Source organism: Drosophila rhopaloa, unplaced genomic scaffold, assembly GCF_018152115.1.
Source record: "Drosophila rhopaloa isolate 14029-0021.01 unplaced genomic scaffold, ASM1815211v1 contig_155, whole genome shotgun sequence".
Taxonomy (NCBI): Eukaryota; Metazoa; Arthropoda; class Insecta; order Diptera; family Drosophilidae; genus Drosophila; species Drosophila rhopaloa.
Window position 1 is genome coordinate 7,917,729 of NW_025335034.1, and position 18,634 is coordinate 7,936,362.

The 18,634-nt window shown below is 38.0% G+C and overlaps 1 protein-coding gene across 1 annotated transcript in view; it reads right to left on the bottom strand.

Annotated features, from left to right (window-relative positions):
- Nucleotides 1-7,192: 7,192 nt before the first annotated feature.
- LOC108050656 (neuroligin-3) overlaps nt 7,193-18,634 on the bottom strand; it is a 95,383-nt gene continuing 83,941 nt past the window's right edge. The window contains 6 exon segments of the mRNA XM_044457400.1: nt 7,193-9,605; nt 9,608-10,353; nt 10,482-10,594; nt 11,143-11,294; nt 11,682-11,820; nt 13,980-14,192. Of these exon segments, the coding sequence (XP_044313335.1) occupies nt 9,195-9,605; nt 9,608-10,353; nt 10,482-10,594; nt 11,143-11,294; nt 11,682-11,820; nt 13,980-14,192 (1,774 nt within the window). The 3' untranslated portion in view covers nt 7,193-9,194.

Consider the following 18,634-nt stretch of genomic DNA (forward strand, 5'->3'; position numbering starts at 1 on the left):
CTCACGTAGGGGGGCGGTGTACTGATTGCTGTTACCTCTAGCCTAACATCCGAAAGAATTCTCACTCATATCCCAAACGAAATTGAATTTGTAAGTGTGAAAGTTTCTTTACAATCTTTATCTATTTTTGTTACATGTTCCTATATTCCACCTGGCTCTGATCTAGTAATTTATGAGCACCATCTGTCCGCAATAAAATCCGTACTATCCCTGCTTTCTAACAGAGACCTTTTGATTGTTTTGGGTGACTTTAATCTACCTGATATTTCTTGGTCTCCTCCCACTGACTCACTTGTCGCTATACCTTTATCCGCCCATGATTTTGTAGATGGCCTTTTAGAATTATCGTTACAGCAAGTAAGCTTTATACGAAATTCTTTAAATAGACAATTAGATCTTGTGTTTGTTTCAGACCCGTCCGAGGTCACGGTATGTAGAATTGACGCTCTTGTTGTACCTGAAGACCGATATCATCCAACAATGGAATTGACAATTTGCCTCCCCTGCTCTGATACCCTCTCTCCTTTAGTGCCCCCAACTAAAATGAGATGTTTTCGTAAATGTGACTATAATAAACTTAACGATATGATTTCTCATTATAATTGGACAGACTTGTACAATTGTACAGACATTGAAAGTGCCACTGAACTATTCTATATAGCGTTAAATACTTTTTTTAATGAATGCGTTCCTGATAGGTTTCCTTTAAACCTAAACAGGCCTCCTTGGTTTACCAATGCGCTTCAAAGACTTAAAAACCTTAAAACAAATACTTATAAAAAGTATAAAAAATCGGGTAAGCCATCAGATTTTTCGAAATATGTAGTGGCTCGATCGGATTTTAATGTTCTCAACAGTCATTGCTATTCTATGTATCTAAATCGATGTAAATTTGAATTTTCAAATGATCCGAAACAGTTTTTCAGCTTTGTTAATGCCAAGCGTAAGTCATCGGCATTGCCTTCATCGGTACGTCTAAACTCAATGGAGGCATCGACGGATTCTGACATTGCTGATTTATTTGCTGAGTTTTTCCAAACCACTTATAGTTCGACAGCTTGGTCAAATTCTAACTACCCTAATCCCTTAAATAGGGCAAATTGTATTTTTATACCCTTGCAGAGGGTATTATAATTTTGGTCAAAAGTGTGCAACGCAGTGAAGGAGAAATCTCCGACCCTATAAAGTATATATATTCTTGATCAGGATCACCTCCTGAGTTGATATAGCCATGTCCGTCTGTCCGTCTGTCCGTCTGTCTGTCCGTCTGTCTGTCCGTCTGTCTGTTTCTACGCGAACTAGTCTCTCAGTTTTAAAGATATCGAATTGAAACTTTGCATACACCCTTCTTTCCTTTGCACGCAGTATATAAGTCGGAACGGCCGGGATCGGCCGACTATATCCTATAGCTGCCATATAACTGATTGATCGGAAATGCAATATCTTTGGTGTTTGTAAAGTTAGGAAGTTGGGATTTCCTATGGGTTTTATATTTGGCCAATCAATCTGACCTACCAAATTTCATAAGGATCGGCCGACTATATCCTATAGCTGCCATATAACTGATAGATCGGAAATGCAATAACTTTGGTGTTTGTAAAGCTAGAAAGTTGGGATTTTCTATGGGCTTTATTTTTGGCCAATCAATCCGACCTACCAAATTTCATAAGGATCGGCCGACTATATCTTATAGCTGCCATATAACTGAACGATTGGAAATGCTATAACTTTGGTGTTTTTAAAGTTAGGAAGTTGGGACTTTTTATGAGTATTAAGAATGCATCATATGAATAATTTTGGAGAATATAATTTACAGAATATTCTGCAAGGGTATATCAACTTCGGCTCCGCCCGAAGTTAGCTTTCCTTTCTTGTTTCCCCTTTAATTACTGAAAACTCTCTCTTAATAGATTTAGAAACAACAACGCCGACTTATTCTCCCGGTCCAGATGGACTTCCTGGATGTGTGCTCAAGTTTTGTGCGTCAACCATTTGTAAACCGATTCTTAAACTTTTTAATTTGTCTATTTCATCAGCAGTTTTTCCTACTATCTGGAAGGACTCTTTTATTATTCCACTTCATAAAAAGGGTGCGAAGGCTGATGCCAAGAATTATAGAGGTATTTCTAAATTGTCGGCAATTCCTAAAGCATTTGAACGTATTATCACTTCTCATTTGCAACATTTATGTTCCTCGCTTATATCACCGTGTCAGCATGGTTTTGTTAAGCGAAGATCGACCACCACCAACCTTCTTGAATTGTCATCTATTGTAATAAATGGATTTCAGAAAAAAATGCAGACTGACGTTATATATACAGATTTTAGTAAGGCCTTTGACTCCGTCAACCACTCTCTTCTCTTATTCAAATTAGATCTGCTTGGGTTTCCTGGTAATCTATTAACTTGGATTTCAAGTTACTTGAATGGTAGGACTCAGAGGGTTATACTCAAGAATTCTGTTTCAAAATTGATCTACGTGACATCTGGAGTCCCTCAGGGAAGTCATCTGGGCCCTTTGCTGTTTACTTTGTTTATCAACGATCTTCCCTCTATCATAACACATTCTCGTGTTCTAATGTATGCTGATGATGTTAAGCTTTGTTTATCATATAATGATATAGCGTCGGGATTTAACTTACAGTCAGATATTGATTGTTTTCATGAATGGTGTGAGTACAACCTTTTAAAGTTGAACTACCTTAAATGCAACGTCATGACTTTTTATAGGGGTACTCCTACGTTTATTAGTTATTTTCTTGAAAATACGTCACTCGTCCGTATATATTCAGTTAACGATTTAGGTGTTCTTCTTGACCCTAAACTTAAATTTGACTGCCATATAATGTCCACTGTTAATAAAGCCATGAGTGTTCTTGGCTTTATAAAGCGTTGGTCAAAAGAATTTGATGACCCTTATACGACCAAATTATTATTTACCTCACTTGTCCGTCCTATTTTGGAATATTGTTCGTCGGTTTGGAGTCCACAATATCAAGTGCACATTGACCGTATTGAGTCGGTACAAAAAAAATTTCTTCTTTTTGCCCTTCGTAGTTTGAACTGGGATCAAAACGTAAGGCTACCTTCCTACCAGAGTAGATTACTGTTGCTTAATTTACCTACACTTGTAAATCGTAGAAAAATGCTTGGTACTATTTTTATGCATAATCTTATAAGAGGTGATATTGATTCTGCAGAACTTGTAAACCGCCTAACTTTCAATGTTCCTGTTAGACTAACACGAAATTATATCCCTCTAAATTTGCCACGATGTTCATCAAATTTTTGTCTGCACGAGCCCTTTCGCGTTCTATGTAATACTTATAACAACCTTTATCATCTAATCTGCATTTCCACTTCTATCCCGTTACTAAAAACTAATATTTTAACTCATTTGCTTTTCTCTTAATTGTGCCTTTTATTTTCACTTGTGTCTTGTCTCTATTTAATTTATGTATTTTCCTCGCGAACTCGCATTTTTTGCCCAAATTGATAATAGGGCCCGCGCGTAACAAGCACGTGCTTGGTGTCGTTGGGCCACTTGTTTGTACTGCTCGTAGTGCATCAACGTCCATCAGAAAAAAAAAAAAAAATGTTTGCACAACATGAGTAACGGTAATAGCGAATAGCTTTCTTTGAAAGGAGTTATCTTTGCCGGGCAATTGCTGTGTACAATGTAAATACATACATATGTATATGCTTACATACATACACACATACTCCATTGTTTGACTCAGACCTCCAATTTGGCTAACTAGATTTGATTTGCATAGTTCTTGGGATATAGTTCGGTATTGACAAACGAAAACCATCGCAATTTCCTTTAATAGAAATCCTTATCGAGAATTAACGTTGAATCTGTTGAGCACCTTGGCCAGCTGTTCCAAAGTCATCCGTTAGATGGCGCTATTGTATTGCGCCATCTACCCGGGCCATGAAAGGCGGAAATGTAGGCGCTAGCCAGGCTTAAGCGTTTAATGGGTTTTTGGGCGTTAGAGTGGGCGTGGCAAACTTTTATTAGGCCAATCTATAGGTATTGACGAAACAAATACATATCAATTAAAATTTTCATAATAGCATCAAAACTGTGGCCACAGCTTGTGCCTTGTGCTGCGTAGGAACTCCTAAAATCTACATGCAAAATGCCAATCTTCTAGCTTTTATAGTTTCCGAGATCTCAGCGTTCATACGGACGGACAGACAGACGGACAGACAGACAGAAAGACGGACAGACGGACATGGCTAGATCGACTCGGCTAGTAATCCTGAACAAGAATATATATACTTTAAAGGGTCGGAAACTCTTCCTTCTACCTGTTACATACTTTTGCACGAATACAATATACCCAATATACCCTCTACGAGTAACGGGTATAAAAATCCAAGTGCTGCAAGACAATCGATGTTATCGTTATTGCAAATGGTTTACTCACAATTGATTGTGGTCTGGCCACAAAATGAGAGCTTCTAAATGGAAATGGATATTATTAAGAAATTGAGATGATTACTTATGAGTTGTAAAGAATTATTATTCAAATCATTTTATTTTTCAATATAAAATTCGGGTGATATAAATGTAAAATTTCCCTTAATATTAAAGGTATCAATTTTATTGACTGTCGCTCCTAAATTTTTAAAAAAAAAAAACCGGCAAGCACTTTTGATTGTTTAGCAATTCATTTACAATTAAGTTCTCAAACTCCAATTTGTCATTCACTTAACAAATTCAATCCAAATTTTGCAACATACAGGTTATTATAATTTCACTCAAATGCATGCAGAGCAACGATGGTAACACTTTTGACCATACAAGGTATAAATATTTATACCCGTTACTCGTAGAGTAAAAGGGTATATTGTATTCGTGCAAAAGTATGTAACAGGTAGAAGGAAGCGTTTCCGACCCTATAAAGTATATATATTCTTGATCAGGGTCGCTAGCCGAGTCGATATAGCCATGTCCGTCTGTCCGTCTGTCTGTCCGTCTGCCTGTCCGTCCGTATGAACGCTGAGATCTCGGAAACTATAAAATCTAGAAGATTGGCATTTTGCATGCAGATTCTAGGAGTTCCTACGCAGCGCAAGTTTGTTTCAAAAAGGTGCCACGCCCCCTTTAACGCCCACAATCGCTTATATACGATTTTAAAAATTTAAATATTTCGGAAAAGTAAAAATGCAGTTTTATTGTGTTTATCAATACCTATCGAAATGTAGAAGAAATTTTTCAAATCGGACCATTCGTTAAAAAGTTATGCGTGATCATAGTTTCTATCTCTATCTCCCTCGCACTCCCTTTACCTGAGGAACGGGTATCTGATAGTCGGGGCACCCGACTATAGCGTTCTCTCTTGTTTTGTTATTTAATCATTAGTTTTAAAGCTTAAGCTTTACCAAAAGTTGAATTTATATTGAATTATTTAGTTTTCATTTAGTTATCATTTACGGTATTTCTTTGTTTTGCTTTAAAATAATAACCTTTTGAAAATGATCCTATCGTAATTTGTTTTGAAGATATTTCTGTAGTATTCATCTTCATTATACCTATTTATAAACATTACAATAAGTTTACATGTAGTGCATTTATGACTTAAAATTTATTATAAAACGTTTTATAAGATATAAACTTTTGAGTTGTAATTAAGCCATCAACTTTCAGTTCTCTGCCTTTTAGTTTCCGTCCAAATTTGAATCACCTTAAATAAAGTTGTTTGTTACCCCTTTGGAAATACTTTTATTAGCGTATAAAGCAATTTCCAACAGATTTCGCAACATAAATTATCAACTTGCCAGGACTTAGGGAAACAGGGAGGACGAATGTTCAGCTAGCCAGCCATTTGCTTTTGGCCTCACGCCCATCAAAGGGTCGAACGACCTCCAGCAGCACCGCCCCCTGACTCGTGACCTTTTTGGCAGCATTAAAAGTGATAATTTTCACTCGCTCATAGGGGGAGCACAGAGAAGGAGAGCCACTTGGAGGACTTTTATTATTTAATTTTAACCGGCTTGTGCTAATAAATTAAACACAGCTTGACTAACGCCCACCCAAGGCACGCCCCTGGCGTCCTGATTTTAAGTGAAACGAACAAAACAAAACACGTACGTCGTATGCAAAAGTAACCCAAAAGCCAAACTACGAAACGAAACTTTTTTGAGGGGATTAAATGCCAAGACTCTCCTTTTTGCCCCATTGTTTTTCGACTTTCAATTGGATTTCGTCATTGGTAATAAAAATCAGTCAAATCTTAAGCCGAGGGAGAAGACAAAGCGAAAGCGAAGCTAGTTTGAAATTGTTTTGATTCAATTATAGCGCTAAGCATATATGGGTTTCAGAGAGCAGACAGTAGTGCTATTATTCTATTTTATAAATTAAGCTGCAAGAGACACAGATGGAGTAATAGCACACTCACTTACGCTTTGCCAAATTTACATAATAAATCTATTTTCAATGGATTTTCTTGTTCTTATCCGTCTCGGTTTTTTCGTTAAAGAAACTTATCTCCAACGGGTTTTTCCTTTGCGCATTCTATTTTGGTATCAATAGAGCCATTATTATACTACAGTACGTAGTATATGTCCCCCACCCAGCAATTCCCCCGCATCTCTGTATTCTGCTTTTATCCTTGCTGCTGCAGCTCTGCGAATATTTGGTTAACAAGTGTAGTTGTGTGTGGACTCAGTCTGTGTGTGTTGGGGTGTATCTCTGTGTGGGTGCCACTGCCATATTTGTTTCGCATAAAGATGCTGGGAACTATCTGTATCCCAATAAGCGAGTGGGATGTTCGGAGATGTGTGTGGATACTCAACGCTTCAATAGTCTCTTAAAGTGCATATGCCTCAATAATTTAACCTTCCACTTGCATTTAAGTTGGGTTCTTTGGGAGCTTTAAACGTTTTTTAAATAGAAAACAACAAATAAGAGGATATCAGTCCTTAAATTGTGTTTTATAAAAATCTTCGTAAAAAATGTTATTATGTATCGTATTAAGTAGTAGGTATCAAAACACTTGGGCTATCAAATTGCTTTCATTCCTTATATTATATAAATAAAGTGTAACAAATGTGCTATATTGTATAAAATTGGAGCGAAGCCAAAATACAAACCTTTTTCTTTATCTTTCAAAAATAATTCCTTCATATGAATAAAAACTATTCGAATGTATTTTTATAATTTTTGCAACTTTATTATTATTTTAATTTCCATTTCATCTTAAATGTCTGCAACTTGTTTCACATGGCTTTCGTGTTAATACACCATTAAACTAAATTTTCTTCTTTCCTTTCATTGGGCTTTTTTTTCTTACTGATTTTTACTATATTCCATTTAGTCCAAATTTGTTAATACTAAGTCTCTTTCGCACAATCGTTACACATTTTCTAACGCAATAGTTTCATGAGTTTTGGTTTGAATTGTATCGTTTTTGTTTTGCCAGTTATGCAGCACTCTATATGTTATTTATTTATATTTGTTGTATTATTTAGCTAATTATGCTAAGTTTACACCATTACATTAATATATAGATTTATTTTTGTAGATGTATGTTTACGCATACAGAAGCTATAGACTTAAACATTCTCAATTGGGCTGTAAATGGTTTTTGTTTTTCATTATAGTATACTTTTCACTTTGGTTTTTATTGCCGCTAAATGTGTTTATATAATTTACAAGTATTTTTAATAAGCGCCGTAAATTGTTTGCAATTTCCGCGCTGTTTCACTTTAATGAGCTGTTCCATTGCTTAATTTTCCCCTTCTGTTTTTTCTCGGGTATCATTTCCATTTTAATTACAATTTTGGGCAATTGTTTGCAAATAGTTGTAGTTCTGAAAAAAAAACAACTGAATAAAAAAATACGAAAAATTATGAATATTTGTTATGCTTTCACTGCGCATTTCAATTGCCCCGCTTAACTCCTAATGGAATTTTTAACTATTCTCGCAGTTGGAAGTTTGTATAGCTGTATAGAGAGCTTACTGTTTTTTTTGTGGGCTTATATACGCATTTAATTTTAATAACTATATAAATATTTATTTAGTTACATAACAAAGTAGCTGCATGCTTACAATTAACAGTTTAATTTAATTTTGCTTTTGTTGTTGTTTTGTTTGTTTTCTGCCTGACCAAAGTTAGGTTTTAGTTTTAGTTCGAGTTTATGTTGCTTCTATTGTTTGGTTGGGGTAGTTGTACAGTTTCGTTTTTACAAATCTCCTGCCAAAACTTAAAGGAACAGCTCCCTTTTTCCTGTACATTATTTGATTTTATGACTGCCACCTTTCTTGACCGTTCGGCTATGTCTTCTGTTTTTTGTTTGGCTAAAAACTTTGCTCTCATATTTATACGTTTGAAATTCATATACAAATATGGGAGTTGTTTGTTGTACATGTAGAGTAGTACTTTTATTTTTGCAACTAGTTTTATTTACACACAATACACAATTATAATTCAGTCTTTGGAAGAATAACATTAATGTTCTTTTTTGTTTTTACGCATTCCGAATTTTCTTAGATTTCCTATACTTTTATTCTACCGTAATGTTTTCTATACTAACGCCAACAAAAGGAAGAGATGGAAACTTGTCCGTAACTTGGAATTATGTGGTTTTTATTGGTCCTAAATAGTTGTAAAATACATATTAGAGTAAGAGAAATAACTAAAAAATAGTGTAATCGGTTCTATATGTAAAGCTTAAATACAAATAAAACGTTTGCTATGAACTACCCAAAAAAGTAAAACTATCAATTGTAAACCATAGTAAATATATTTATAAGTTCCAAATTATGAATAAATATATGTTATTTATACTAAAGATATAGTTCAGTGTGAAATCAAGTATCGCTCTAAAAGTAGTAAATATTGGGTAAGTTATGAAAACATATGCAATTAAACCATTTAATGAACACCTTGCCGCTCAGTTTAAATTCCAAGTTAGCTTTCTTTGATTATGAGTTCGACAACAATCTACACTTAACTATTTACAGTGAACGTTTTTAGAAAATCAACCAGCAGGGTTTACCGAGGAGAAGCATCCGCGAGTATTGGATAGACACAGCTGGAACTCCTCACACACACTTACAGGCTATAGCCTATGTAATTTATATATAGGGACAGCTGAAACGCATTGGAAAGGGATTAGGGGCCGGGTCAGGGATGCTGTGCGCTTAGAGATCACATTTAAAACGCACGGTCAATTAATGTCACACACGCAGCTCGTCCATCAGCGGATGTTGCTGCTGCTGTTGTTGGTGCTGCTGGTGCGACTGCTGTTGCTGATGCTGCTGCTGCTGGTGTTGCTGGTGCTGCGTGGTGGTGGCAACAATCACGGGCACAGTGGGTGGCGTGGGCACCACCAGTCCACCGGCAGTGGTCAGCACAGTGGTCATGCTTTGATTATGATGATTCTGCAAGTGTTGCTGATGGGTAACCACATGTTGCTGCTGCTGCTGCTGCTGGGCAGGCGAATGCTGCTGGGCCTGGGCCTGCGTTTGTTTCATGCAGCTCTTTTTGGTCAGTGTACCGCATTGATTGCCCATCACTTGGAGGGCGTGTGGCGGAGCCATTTGTACCACCCCCGAGACGCCCACCGCCCCACTGACCGAACCCCCGCCAACGCCCCCGCCCCCGGATCCTGCAGGGACTTCATGTGCTTCGGCGGCGGAGGCGCGCGGTGCGGTATGTCGGCGAACTCCGGCGGCGGCAGTTGGTGGTGCTGCATGGCATGGTGGTGCGACAGGATGGTGGCCGGGTCGCTCTTTGCGTGGATGGTGAGCGTCTCCAAGTCCCCGCATATGTTATTCGGCATCTGACCGTTTTCCTGCCTTTTCAGCTTGGTTTGGGGCCTGGGCTCGCTGAGGCGGGTCTTGTCTCTCTGGTAGTAGACCCCCGCGAAGATCAAAACGTTCAGGATCAGTAACGAGCAACCTATAGCTATAGTGACACTCAAGGCTGTGGAATAGGCAGCAAAGCCGTCATTATCCTGCGACGCACTGGCTGCGCCGCCCGCATGATCTGCATCCATCATGTCATCTGGATATATCTTACCGCCCCCGTACCGAGTGCCGTTTCTCTGAAGCGATGAAGACGGCGAGCTGAGGTTGAGTAGTGAGAAGACCTGGTTGGTGAAAATCGTGAAGTTTCCCATGGCCGCCGCATTGGCAGCCCGCGAAGTGTACGGCGGATTAAGGGGCTTCACGGAGGCGTCGCTGGCGATGTTGTTGTCCTCCTCCTCGTCGTCGTGCAGTTGGTGGTGTGCAGCGGGCACATTATCGCCGCCTGGTTTGTGCAGATCCGGGATGAGGTTTAGCCAGAAGGAGAGGCGGTGTGCTCTATAGTGATTCTTCAGCTTTGGCTTGGTATCTGCATTAAATATTGGGGAAAATAGAAAGGAATTCGATAATATATTTTTGAGTATGAAAATAATCTTTGTTTATACTTTGTAAACTACAATCCACATACAGAGGAAAATAAATAATTTCCATACTAACCGAAATTTAGGTATTTCTTGTGCACACTTTCGTAGGCCGTCCACTCGATTGTTTTATAGCGACTCCGCTCCTGACGACTCCCATGCTCCGTTTCCATTTGCTCATTTGGATTGCTGCAAGCGGGCGAGATGATAGTGTGTGAATCGAGATAGAGTTTGACATAAATGCGGTTTGCATACACAGAGAAAAATAAGTATTTTTAAGACACCCATAGAGAAGAAAAACCATATGCAGAAATTAGAACCTGCCTTTCACATCGCAAAAGTCTTTTAAGGAACGCTATAAGGTGCCACGACTTCACGAAGGAAAAACCCTTCATTTATGTTTTCCCAAATTTTAAAATTAAACAATTATTTAATAATTTTTAGAAAACTAAGGTATGTGCACAGTATACATAGACCGAGATAGTATTCGTCGCTTTCTAAAATACGCAACACCAAAATCTTCAGTCCCAACTCTTTATTACTTATAGTTTCCGAGATCTTATACTTTTTATATAGGGGGTAACTGTTACATATTTTTTTTTTGCTCTACGAGTAACTGGTGTAATAATCGAGTCGAGAGTTCAAAAGATGTGGAATACTTTTCTGTGTATTGAACTGTGGTCAGTTAGTTGAGTCCATTTGAAATGGAAACCAGCAGCATTCAAAATTGCACTTACCCGGTTCGCACAAAGTTGGACCAGTAAAACATCACAACTTCCGATAGACTGATTTCGGTTTTGGTGTAGTTGCGCGTGAAGTGATTGAAACCGCCAACGAGCGGGGCACCGAAGATATAGGGCAAGTCCTCACCGTGAATGCATCCCTGGCGCTGTAAAATCCCAGAGAACCAGAAACCAAATTAAGTGCCTGGCCTCACATCAGCCCTTTGACCCCGATCCCATTAGTACTAATGTGTTTTCAGGCTGTCATCGCAACAACTACGACTTGGCTTCCTATAACATTAGGATAATTGTGAGTATTTCTCTCACAATGTAATTGGAAATAATAAGATAGTTAAACTTGAACGGGTGTTTTATTACTGATTGTTATGAAATGTAAATTTTCTTTGAATTCAAAAATAAAACCAGTAGAAGAACGCTGATGAAAACTAACTTTGGTATAGTGTAATACTTTAAATGTTGAGAATTTTTGCCTAGGTCGAACCACATTTTTGTTTTAATTTGACCTTTGAGTCCTACTTTGAACTTGAACTCACCTGAGGATAATCACCGAAGCGCGTCTGGTAGTCGAACACGTACAAGTAGGAGTTCCGATGATCCGCCGAATGCAAGTCCACCGTTTGAGCCGCCGGAGCCACAACCTGGGCATCGCTCAGCGCCTCCAGCGTTTCGTCCCTGTGGGAAATGGGGAAAAAGCACAACATTAAAATCAAATAACAATTTTTCAATATTTGCCCGTCGCCGCCCTTCAGCTCGTTTGCAATTTTCCGGCTATTTTGCTATTGCTCTTCGCCAATCGAGCTGTGTTCAAGTGCGCAACTAACAAGCCACTTTGAGTGCTGCCACTTTCGTTGATGTGGCTCGTATTTACCTGTTTACCAAGAGGGGTTCTCAACGCTGCCCTAAGCCTATTTTGGGTTTTCATTTTTTTCGCCCGTCTGATTTTCCTCATTTTTTCTTATTTTTGTCTGTCTGCCCTTTCCGCTTTTTTAGTTTGTTCAGCATTCGAAATGCACCAGCGTAAAATTTGAATAAAACCCATTTGGCGCATTTGCATACATATCTTTTCAATGCAGCAAAGATGGATCCACCAGGCGATGGTCTGAAAATAGTTCGTTGTGCCTTTTGCATTTTATTATTTGGAGTGTCTCTCCGCATTTAGTGTATAATGTTAAATGAGCTTTACTTTTTAAAACTATCGCTGAAATCCCCGAAAATATTATCTTTTACTATAATATAATAATTGGCTCACAATTTATTAACAATAAAAATTAGTTTTTACCAATTGGAAGAAAACTCATTCTAAAATTCTTCTTTCACGATTGCTGAGCAAAGCCATTTTTCGTTTTAAACCCTTGCTGAGTGTATTACAATTTCAGTCAAAAGTTCGCAACGCAGTGAAGGAGTCATTTCCGACCCTATAAAGTATATATATTCTTGATCAGCATCACCAGGAGAGTCAATCAAGGTAGTATAAAAGTGGGAACGAGCCGGATCGGCCAACTATATCACATAGCTCCCCTAGGAACAATTTGCATTACATATATTATATAATATAATGAATATTATAGAGTGATAAATGTTGTTCTGGTAAATCTGGGGTCTAATTTTCTTATTGAATTCATACACAGTTCTACATAAGTAAAGCTAATATTAATAATAGTTGGGTGTTAAATTGATAGGTGTGCATTTTGTATAGTAATAATAATATTTATAATAATAATTTTTTTATTCACTAGTGTTCTTAACATAACACTTCATGTTTTGAACTATATACCAAAGATATTTCACATCATAGGAAAGATTTCAATACTTTGGTTTTAAAGCTTTTCAATGAAAATGCATCTCTTGTCGATATTTTTCTTGCTATGTTGTTATTTTCTTCATATTTCATTACAACTCCCCATTGCATAAAGTTCTGGTGCGAAGAAGGCAAATCTATTTATTGTATCGCTGACACTTAAATGGAAAGGAGCCTTTCTGTATTCTCGGAAGCTCCGCCCCCACCTGAGTTTCCCCTCCCTCGCCTGTGATCAATGCTCGCCGGAAACGCAGCCTTTGCCAGAGTTGAAGCGTGAAACGTTCGCCGTGCTTCATTGGAGGCCACTTAACGCACGTCCGCACAACTCCGGCACCAACTTTGCAGAGGGCCGTAAAGGCAGTGTTGAGTATACGCCATGCGTTGCACTAAGGGAAATCAATTTGTTTGCCATATTTCTTTGAAAATATTGAAGGTAATTTCGCAAAAATTATGCAAACACAAATAAATTGTTTGAGGAAATCGAAACCAGGGTCGAAACATATATTCTACATGATATGAATGCATTCTGGGTGCCAGCTGGGATGTCACTTTGGCCTAGTCGCAAGCATAAATATTGATTGAAATCGAAAAATGAAAAGCAAATCATATATTCGATTGGGTGTGTGTGCGAGCAATTTCCATCTCACTTATACTACCCGTTTGCGGACAAATTGCAGCCGAACATTATTTATGAAGATTGGCAGGCAGGCTGGCTGGCTGGCTGACCGAGCGACACGATGCGTAGCGAATGGACAATAAATTTGCATTTCATTTGCCATAAGATTGAAATCAAGATTCATTTAAGCCGCTTTAATTGAAACCTGCTCGGGATGTGAGCACCGGACCAAGAGATCGGGGCATGCCATTGCGCATTTAATTAAGAACGAAATATTTATTTGGCACACACCCAGCCACCCAGCAACTCAGGCCACCCTACTCCCCGAAATCCCCACCTGCTCGGTGCCGTCTTCACCCTTTCCGCCCCTTTGGAACCTCGCGTTCGAGGGGCTCGCATACAAACGCAATTACTCACCGGATATTAATTGGATGCTGCACGGGCCTCTCCCAATCCGTGTACTCATTGACAATCGTGGCGAATATCTCGTTCAAATGGAACGTGTACGTGTTGCGTACGTAGGCCTTTAAAATTCTCGACCGTCGATCCGCCTCGATTCCATATTGCACGTCGCCCGAATTGAAGCTGAAAAAGGCCTCGGCACGTGTCACGCCGGCCATCAGGTCGTATCTGCGAAAATGCGAATGGAAATGGGGGTGTCAGTATTTGCACTCGAAAAAACTCGATAAATATGTTCGAACCAGTTAGTAAAGTTACAAAGATATTCCTATATATTGATCATAAGGATATTGGTTTTTTTAATCCATGGGAATTGTATAATTAAATAGACCACAACTTTAGAACCAGTTATTCAGATGTCTTGACTTCTTTATTTTAAACAGGAAGATTATTTTAGCTTATAAGACCTAGTTAAAAACTGTTTCTGATTTTTGTAAAATCAAAATGCCACAATGGTAAACAATCTTAACTAGGGATTATCAGAAACGCCTTCTCTAAAAAAATAATTGATTGGGAGAAATTTCTTTGACACCCTGATTTTACATCGAATACCCAGAAGAATTTTTTCTGCGTGCTTTCAAACTGTTAACTCCTCGCCAAAGATGAGCCTTCTTTGATAATTTGAGGATACCTGAGTCGCTGATTGACCGGGTTGCTTTCAAGAAATTTCCGAATTAAGAAATAAAACAGGGTTCCTGTTAAAGTGCTTTCGCTGGCTTAAATTATGCTTTGTAATTAAGAATTTGCAACCAACAAATTGCATTCCTCAAGCATCAATTCACATTTATCTCTCTGCCACAATAATTTTGCCGGAAAACTTTGTATCCATTCATTTGTTAAACAAGTTTAAGCAAGCCCTTGCAGCTAACCGCACTCTTGATAGATATAAAACTTTGAAGCAACTCTCGGCCAAAAGCAGCTGGGTAAGTATCTACAGCCACTGACCATCGCATCAACTTGCAGCATTTGCAATTCTAAATTTGTTTTTGCCTTATTTGTTTACGCACATTGTGAGATAGACGCAGACCGAGAAGAGATTGGTCGGTTGAAAGTTTTGCGTTTTATATTTGGCAAATTTTATTTGCTCTTTGTGCATGTGTTTACTGGAATTCCTTTGGATATTCGCCGTGCGTGTGTGCTCGCCAAATTGCTTTTAAATGTGCACAAAGAAATATTTAAACTCCTTTGGCAGGGAGACCGACTAATAGCCCCCAGGACATTGACAGTTTACAAAGCGCACGAGATAAATTCATGTTAGACCAACAATGCCACGCTGCACACGAGTTGAAGCTCAAAGCCAGGACCTCAAAGTGCTGCAATTTTCAACTCAAAAAGAGTTCTCATTAACTATTGACTGTGCGTTTGATTGGCTGGCATTCCAATTCTCTGTTAATTATCTATTCAAGTGCAGTGCGCTCTAGTGCTTGACTTGAATTGCAGATAGTCAGTGATGGGCAGTTCTATATGTCGGTAGTTGGATGTCGGTACCTCTAGGTACTCAATTTCTCTAGCTTATTATTTGGTTTTTTAATGAAATTACTAACATAAACGCAAAGCAGTAATAAACAGATTTTGTTTAAATGCAAATTTATTGTTCTTCTGACTTTTTTAATGGTTACACTTCACCTTAGTAAAGAATATTTTTTCAATCATCCTTTTTGTTGAGTAAAAATAAATGAACTTTCACAGCACTACAGCTAGTCTAGTTGGGGGACTCAACAGCATAGCCGCACATCAATTATGGAATCGCAGCTAATTAGCTGTTAATAATATATATTAACAATGTAAAATGGCTCAAACACAAAGTGCATAAATCAAGTGCCCACACCACTTCAACCAGCACTCCACAGGAGCCACGTTGGCCAGCAGCGAACTGAGCATAACAAAATGAAGCCCAACATTTGCGTGCCTAATGTGCATAAATTAATTATATGCAAGTGTGGGAAAAGCTGGTGTGTGGCCAAATCTTATCGTTGGCTAAGCTAACGGCTGTTAAAAGGATCGTGCCGTGGCAACAGTCAAGATAAAACTCCTTTGACAGCCAACAAAGGTAGCACAAACTTGCCAAAAGAAGTCGAGACTTAAAATTAATTATAGCACATATTTAAGTTAAATAAAGTCGTGCACTAGGAAAAAAGCACCACAAAAGAATGGTCATTCTATATATGGTGGACTCATATAAATAAGTTTGATATTATACCTTTAAAAAACATAGGAACCTCAAGTTCAATGCTTTTATTCTCGAACTCAAGAATTTTAAAATGATTTTCTAGTATATGTTTTCCGATATGATGACGGACATGGCTAGATCGACTTTGGCTGATGATCCTAATCACAAAAATTAAAATTTATTTATCTTCCTTAAGGGGTTATCCGGGTCTTGACACTTCAAAAAATTCATTTTTTTCAAACTTTTTTATATAATAGTACAAAGTTTCAGGAATGTTGTCTGAAAATTTCAAGTCGATCAAAGCAAAACTGTAGGAATGCGAGAAATTTAAAGCCCAGCGCGTCGAACGTCACAACGGGCCATTCGGGCTCTGGCGTCGGGCAGATACGGCACTTTAAACGCGTTTTTCTCAAAACCACTTTTTTGAAGTCGGTAGTCACGATTTCTCAAAAACTATTGCACCGATCAACTTCTGCTTTTGCACACTTCTTTTAGACATAATTCTCTTGTCCTTAACGGAGGGATTTTTTAAATTTTTAATTACAACTCATTTTATAAGCCAAAATACGGCCAAAATTTACGTAAACAAGAAAGGAAAGCTAACTTCGGACGGAGCCGAAGTTGATATACCCTTGCAGAATATTCTGTAAATTATATTCTTCAAAATTACTCATATGATGTATTCTTAATACTCATAAAAAGTCCCAATTTCCTAACTTTAAAAACAACAAAGTTATGGCATTTCCAATCGTTCAGTTATATGGCAGCTATAGGATATAGTCGGCCGATCCTTATGAAATTTGGTAGGTCGGATTGATTGGACAAAAATAAAACCCATTGAAAATCCCAACTTCCTAACTCTACAAACACCAAAGTTTTGGCATTTCCGACCAATCAGTTATATGGCGGCTATAGGACATAGTCGTCCGATCCTTATGAAATTCGGTAGGTCGGATTAATTGGCCAAAAATAAAACTCATAGAAAATCCCAACTTCCTAACTTTAGAAACACCAACGTTATGGCTTTTCCGATCGTTCAGTTATATGGCAGCTATATGATATAGTCACCCGATCCGGCTCGTTCCGACTTATATACTACCTGCAATAGAAAGACAACTTTTGGGAAATTTTCAAGCAGATAGCTTTAAAACTGAGGGACTAGTTTGCGTAGAAACGGACGGACAGACGGACGGACAGACGGACATGGCTAGATCGAATCTCTTGGTGATGCTGATCAAGAATATATATACTTTATAGGGTCGGAAATGTCTCCTTCACTGCGTTGCAAACTTTTGACTGAAATTATAATACCCTCTGCAAGGGTATAATAAACATGTAAAAATTGAGCAAATCAAAAAAAAACAAGAAAGGAAAGCTAACTTCGGACGGAGCCGAAGTTGATATACCCTTGCAGAATATTCTGTAAATTATATTCTTCAAAATTATTCATATGGTGTATTCTTAATACTCATAAAAAGTCTCAACTTCCTAACTTTAAAAACACCAAAGTTATGGCATTTCCAATCGTTCAGTTATATGGCAGCTATAGGATATAGTCGTCCGATCCTTATGAAATTCGGTAGGTCGGATTAATTGGCCAAAAATAAAACTCATAGAAAATCCCAACTTCCTAACTTTAGAAACACCAACGTTATGGCTTTTCCGATCGTTCAGTTATATGGCAGCTATATGATATAGTCACCCGATCCGGCTCGTTCCGACTTATATACTACCTGCAATAGAAAGACAACTTTTGGGAAAGTTTCAAGCAGATAGCTTTAAAACTGAGGGACTAGTTTGCGTAGAAACGGACGGACGGACAGACGGACAGACGGACAGACGGACGGACAGACGGACAGACGGACATGGCTAGATCGACTCTCCTGGTGATGCTGATCAAGAATATATATACTTTATAGGGTCGGAAATGTCTCCTTCACTGCGTTGCAAACTTTTGACTGAAATTATAATACCCTCTGCAAGGGTATAAAAATGGCACTTTTTATGAAAAGCGCTACAAAAAAATTCAATTTTTAATTTTTTAAAAAAATGGCTCGTAGAGGACAGGCGAGACACATACACTATCAGAATAATTTTGGTTTTTTGATTTCAGATAAAAATTGACGGAGATATTTTGCCTACCGCAAGGACACAATTTTTTATTTGCAAGAGTTTTATTGATATGCATGATAATAAAATCCATGCAAATGTTATTATATTTTAAGTAAGAAACTCTACTCTCAATTTTAAAGCTGTCTGAATAAAACTTTCCCAAGAAGTCTGGAGACGTAGTTAAGTCTTTCTATTTCCAGAATATGTTTTAGTTTTAAAATATCAAATTTGTGCTTAGAATATTCACCAGTGCTAGATTTTTTAGATCTCTCTTATTATACCCGTTACTCGTAGAGTAAAAGGGTATATTGTATTCGTGCAAAAGTATGTA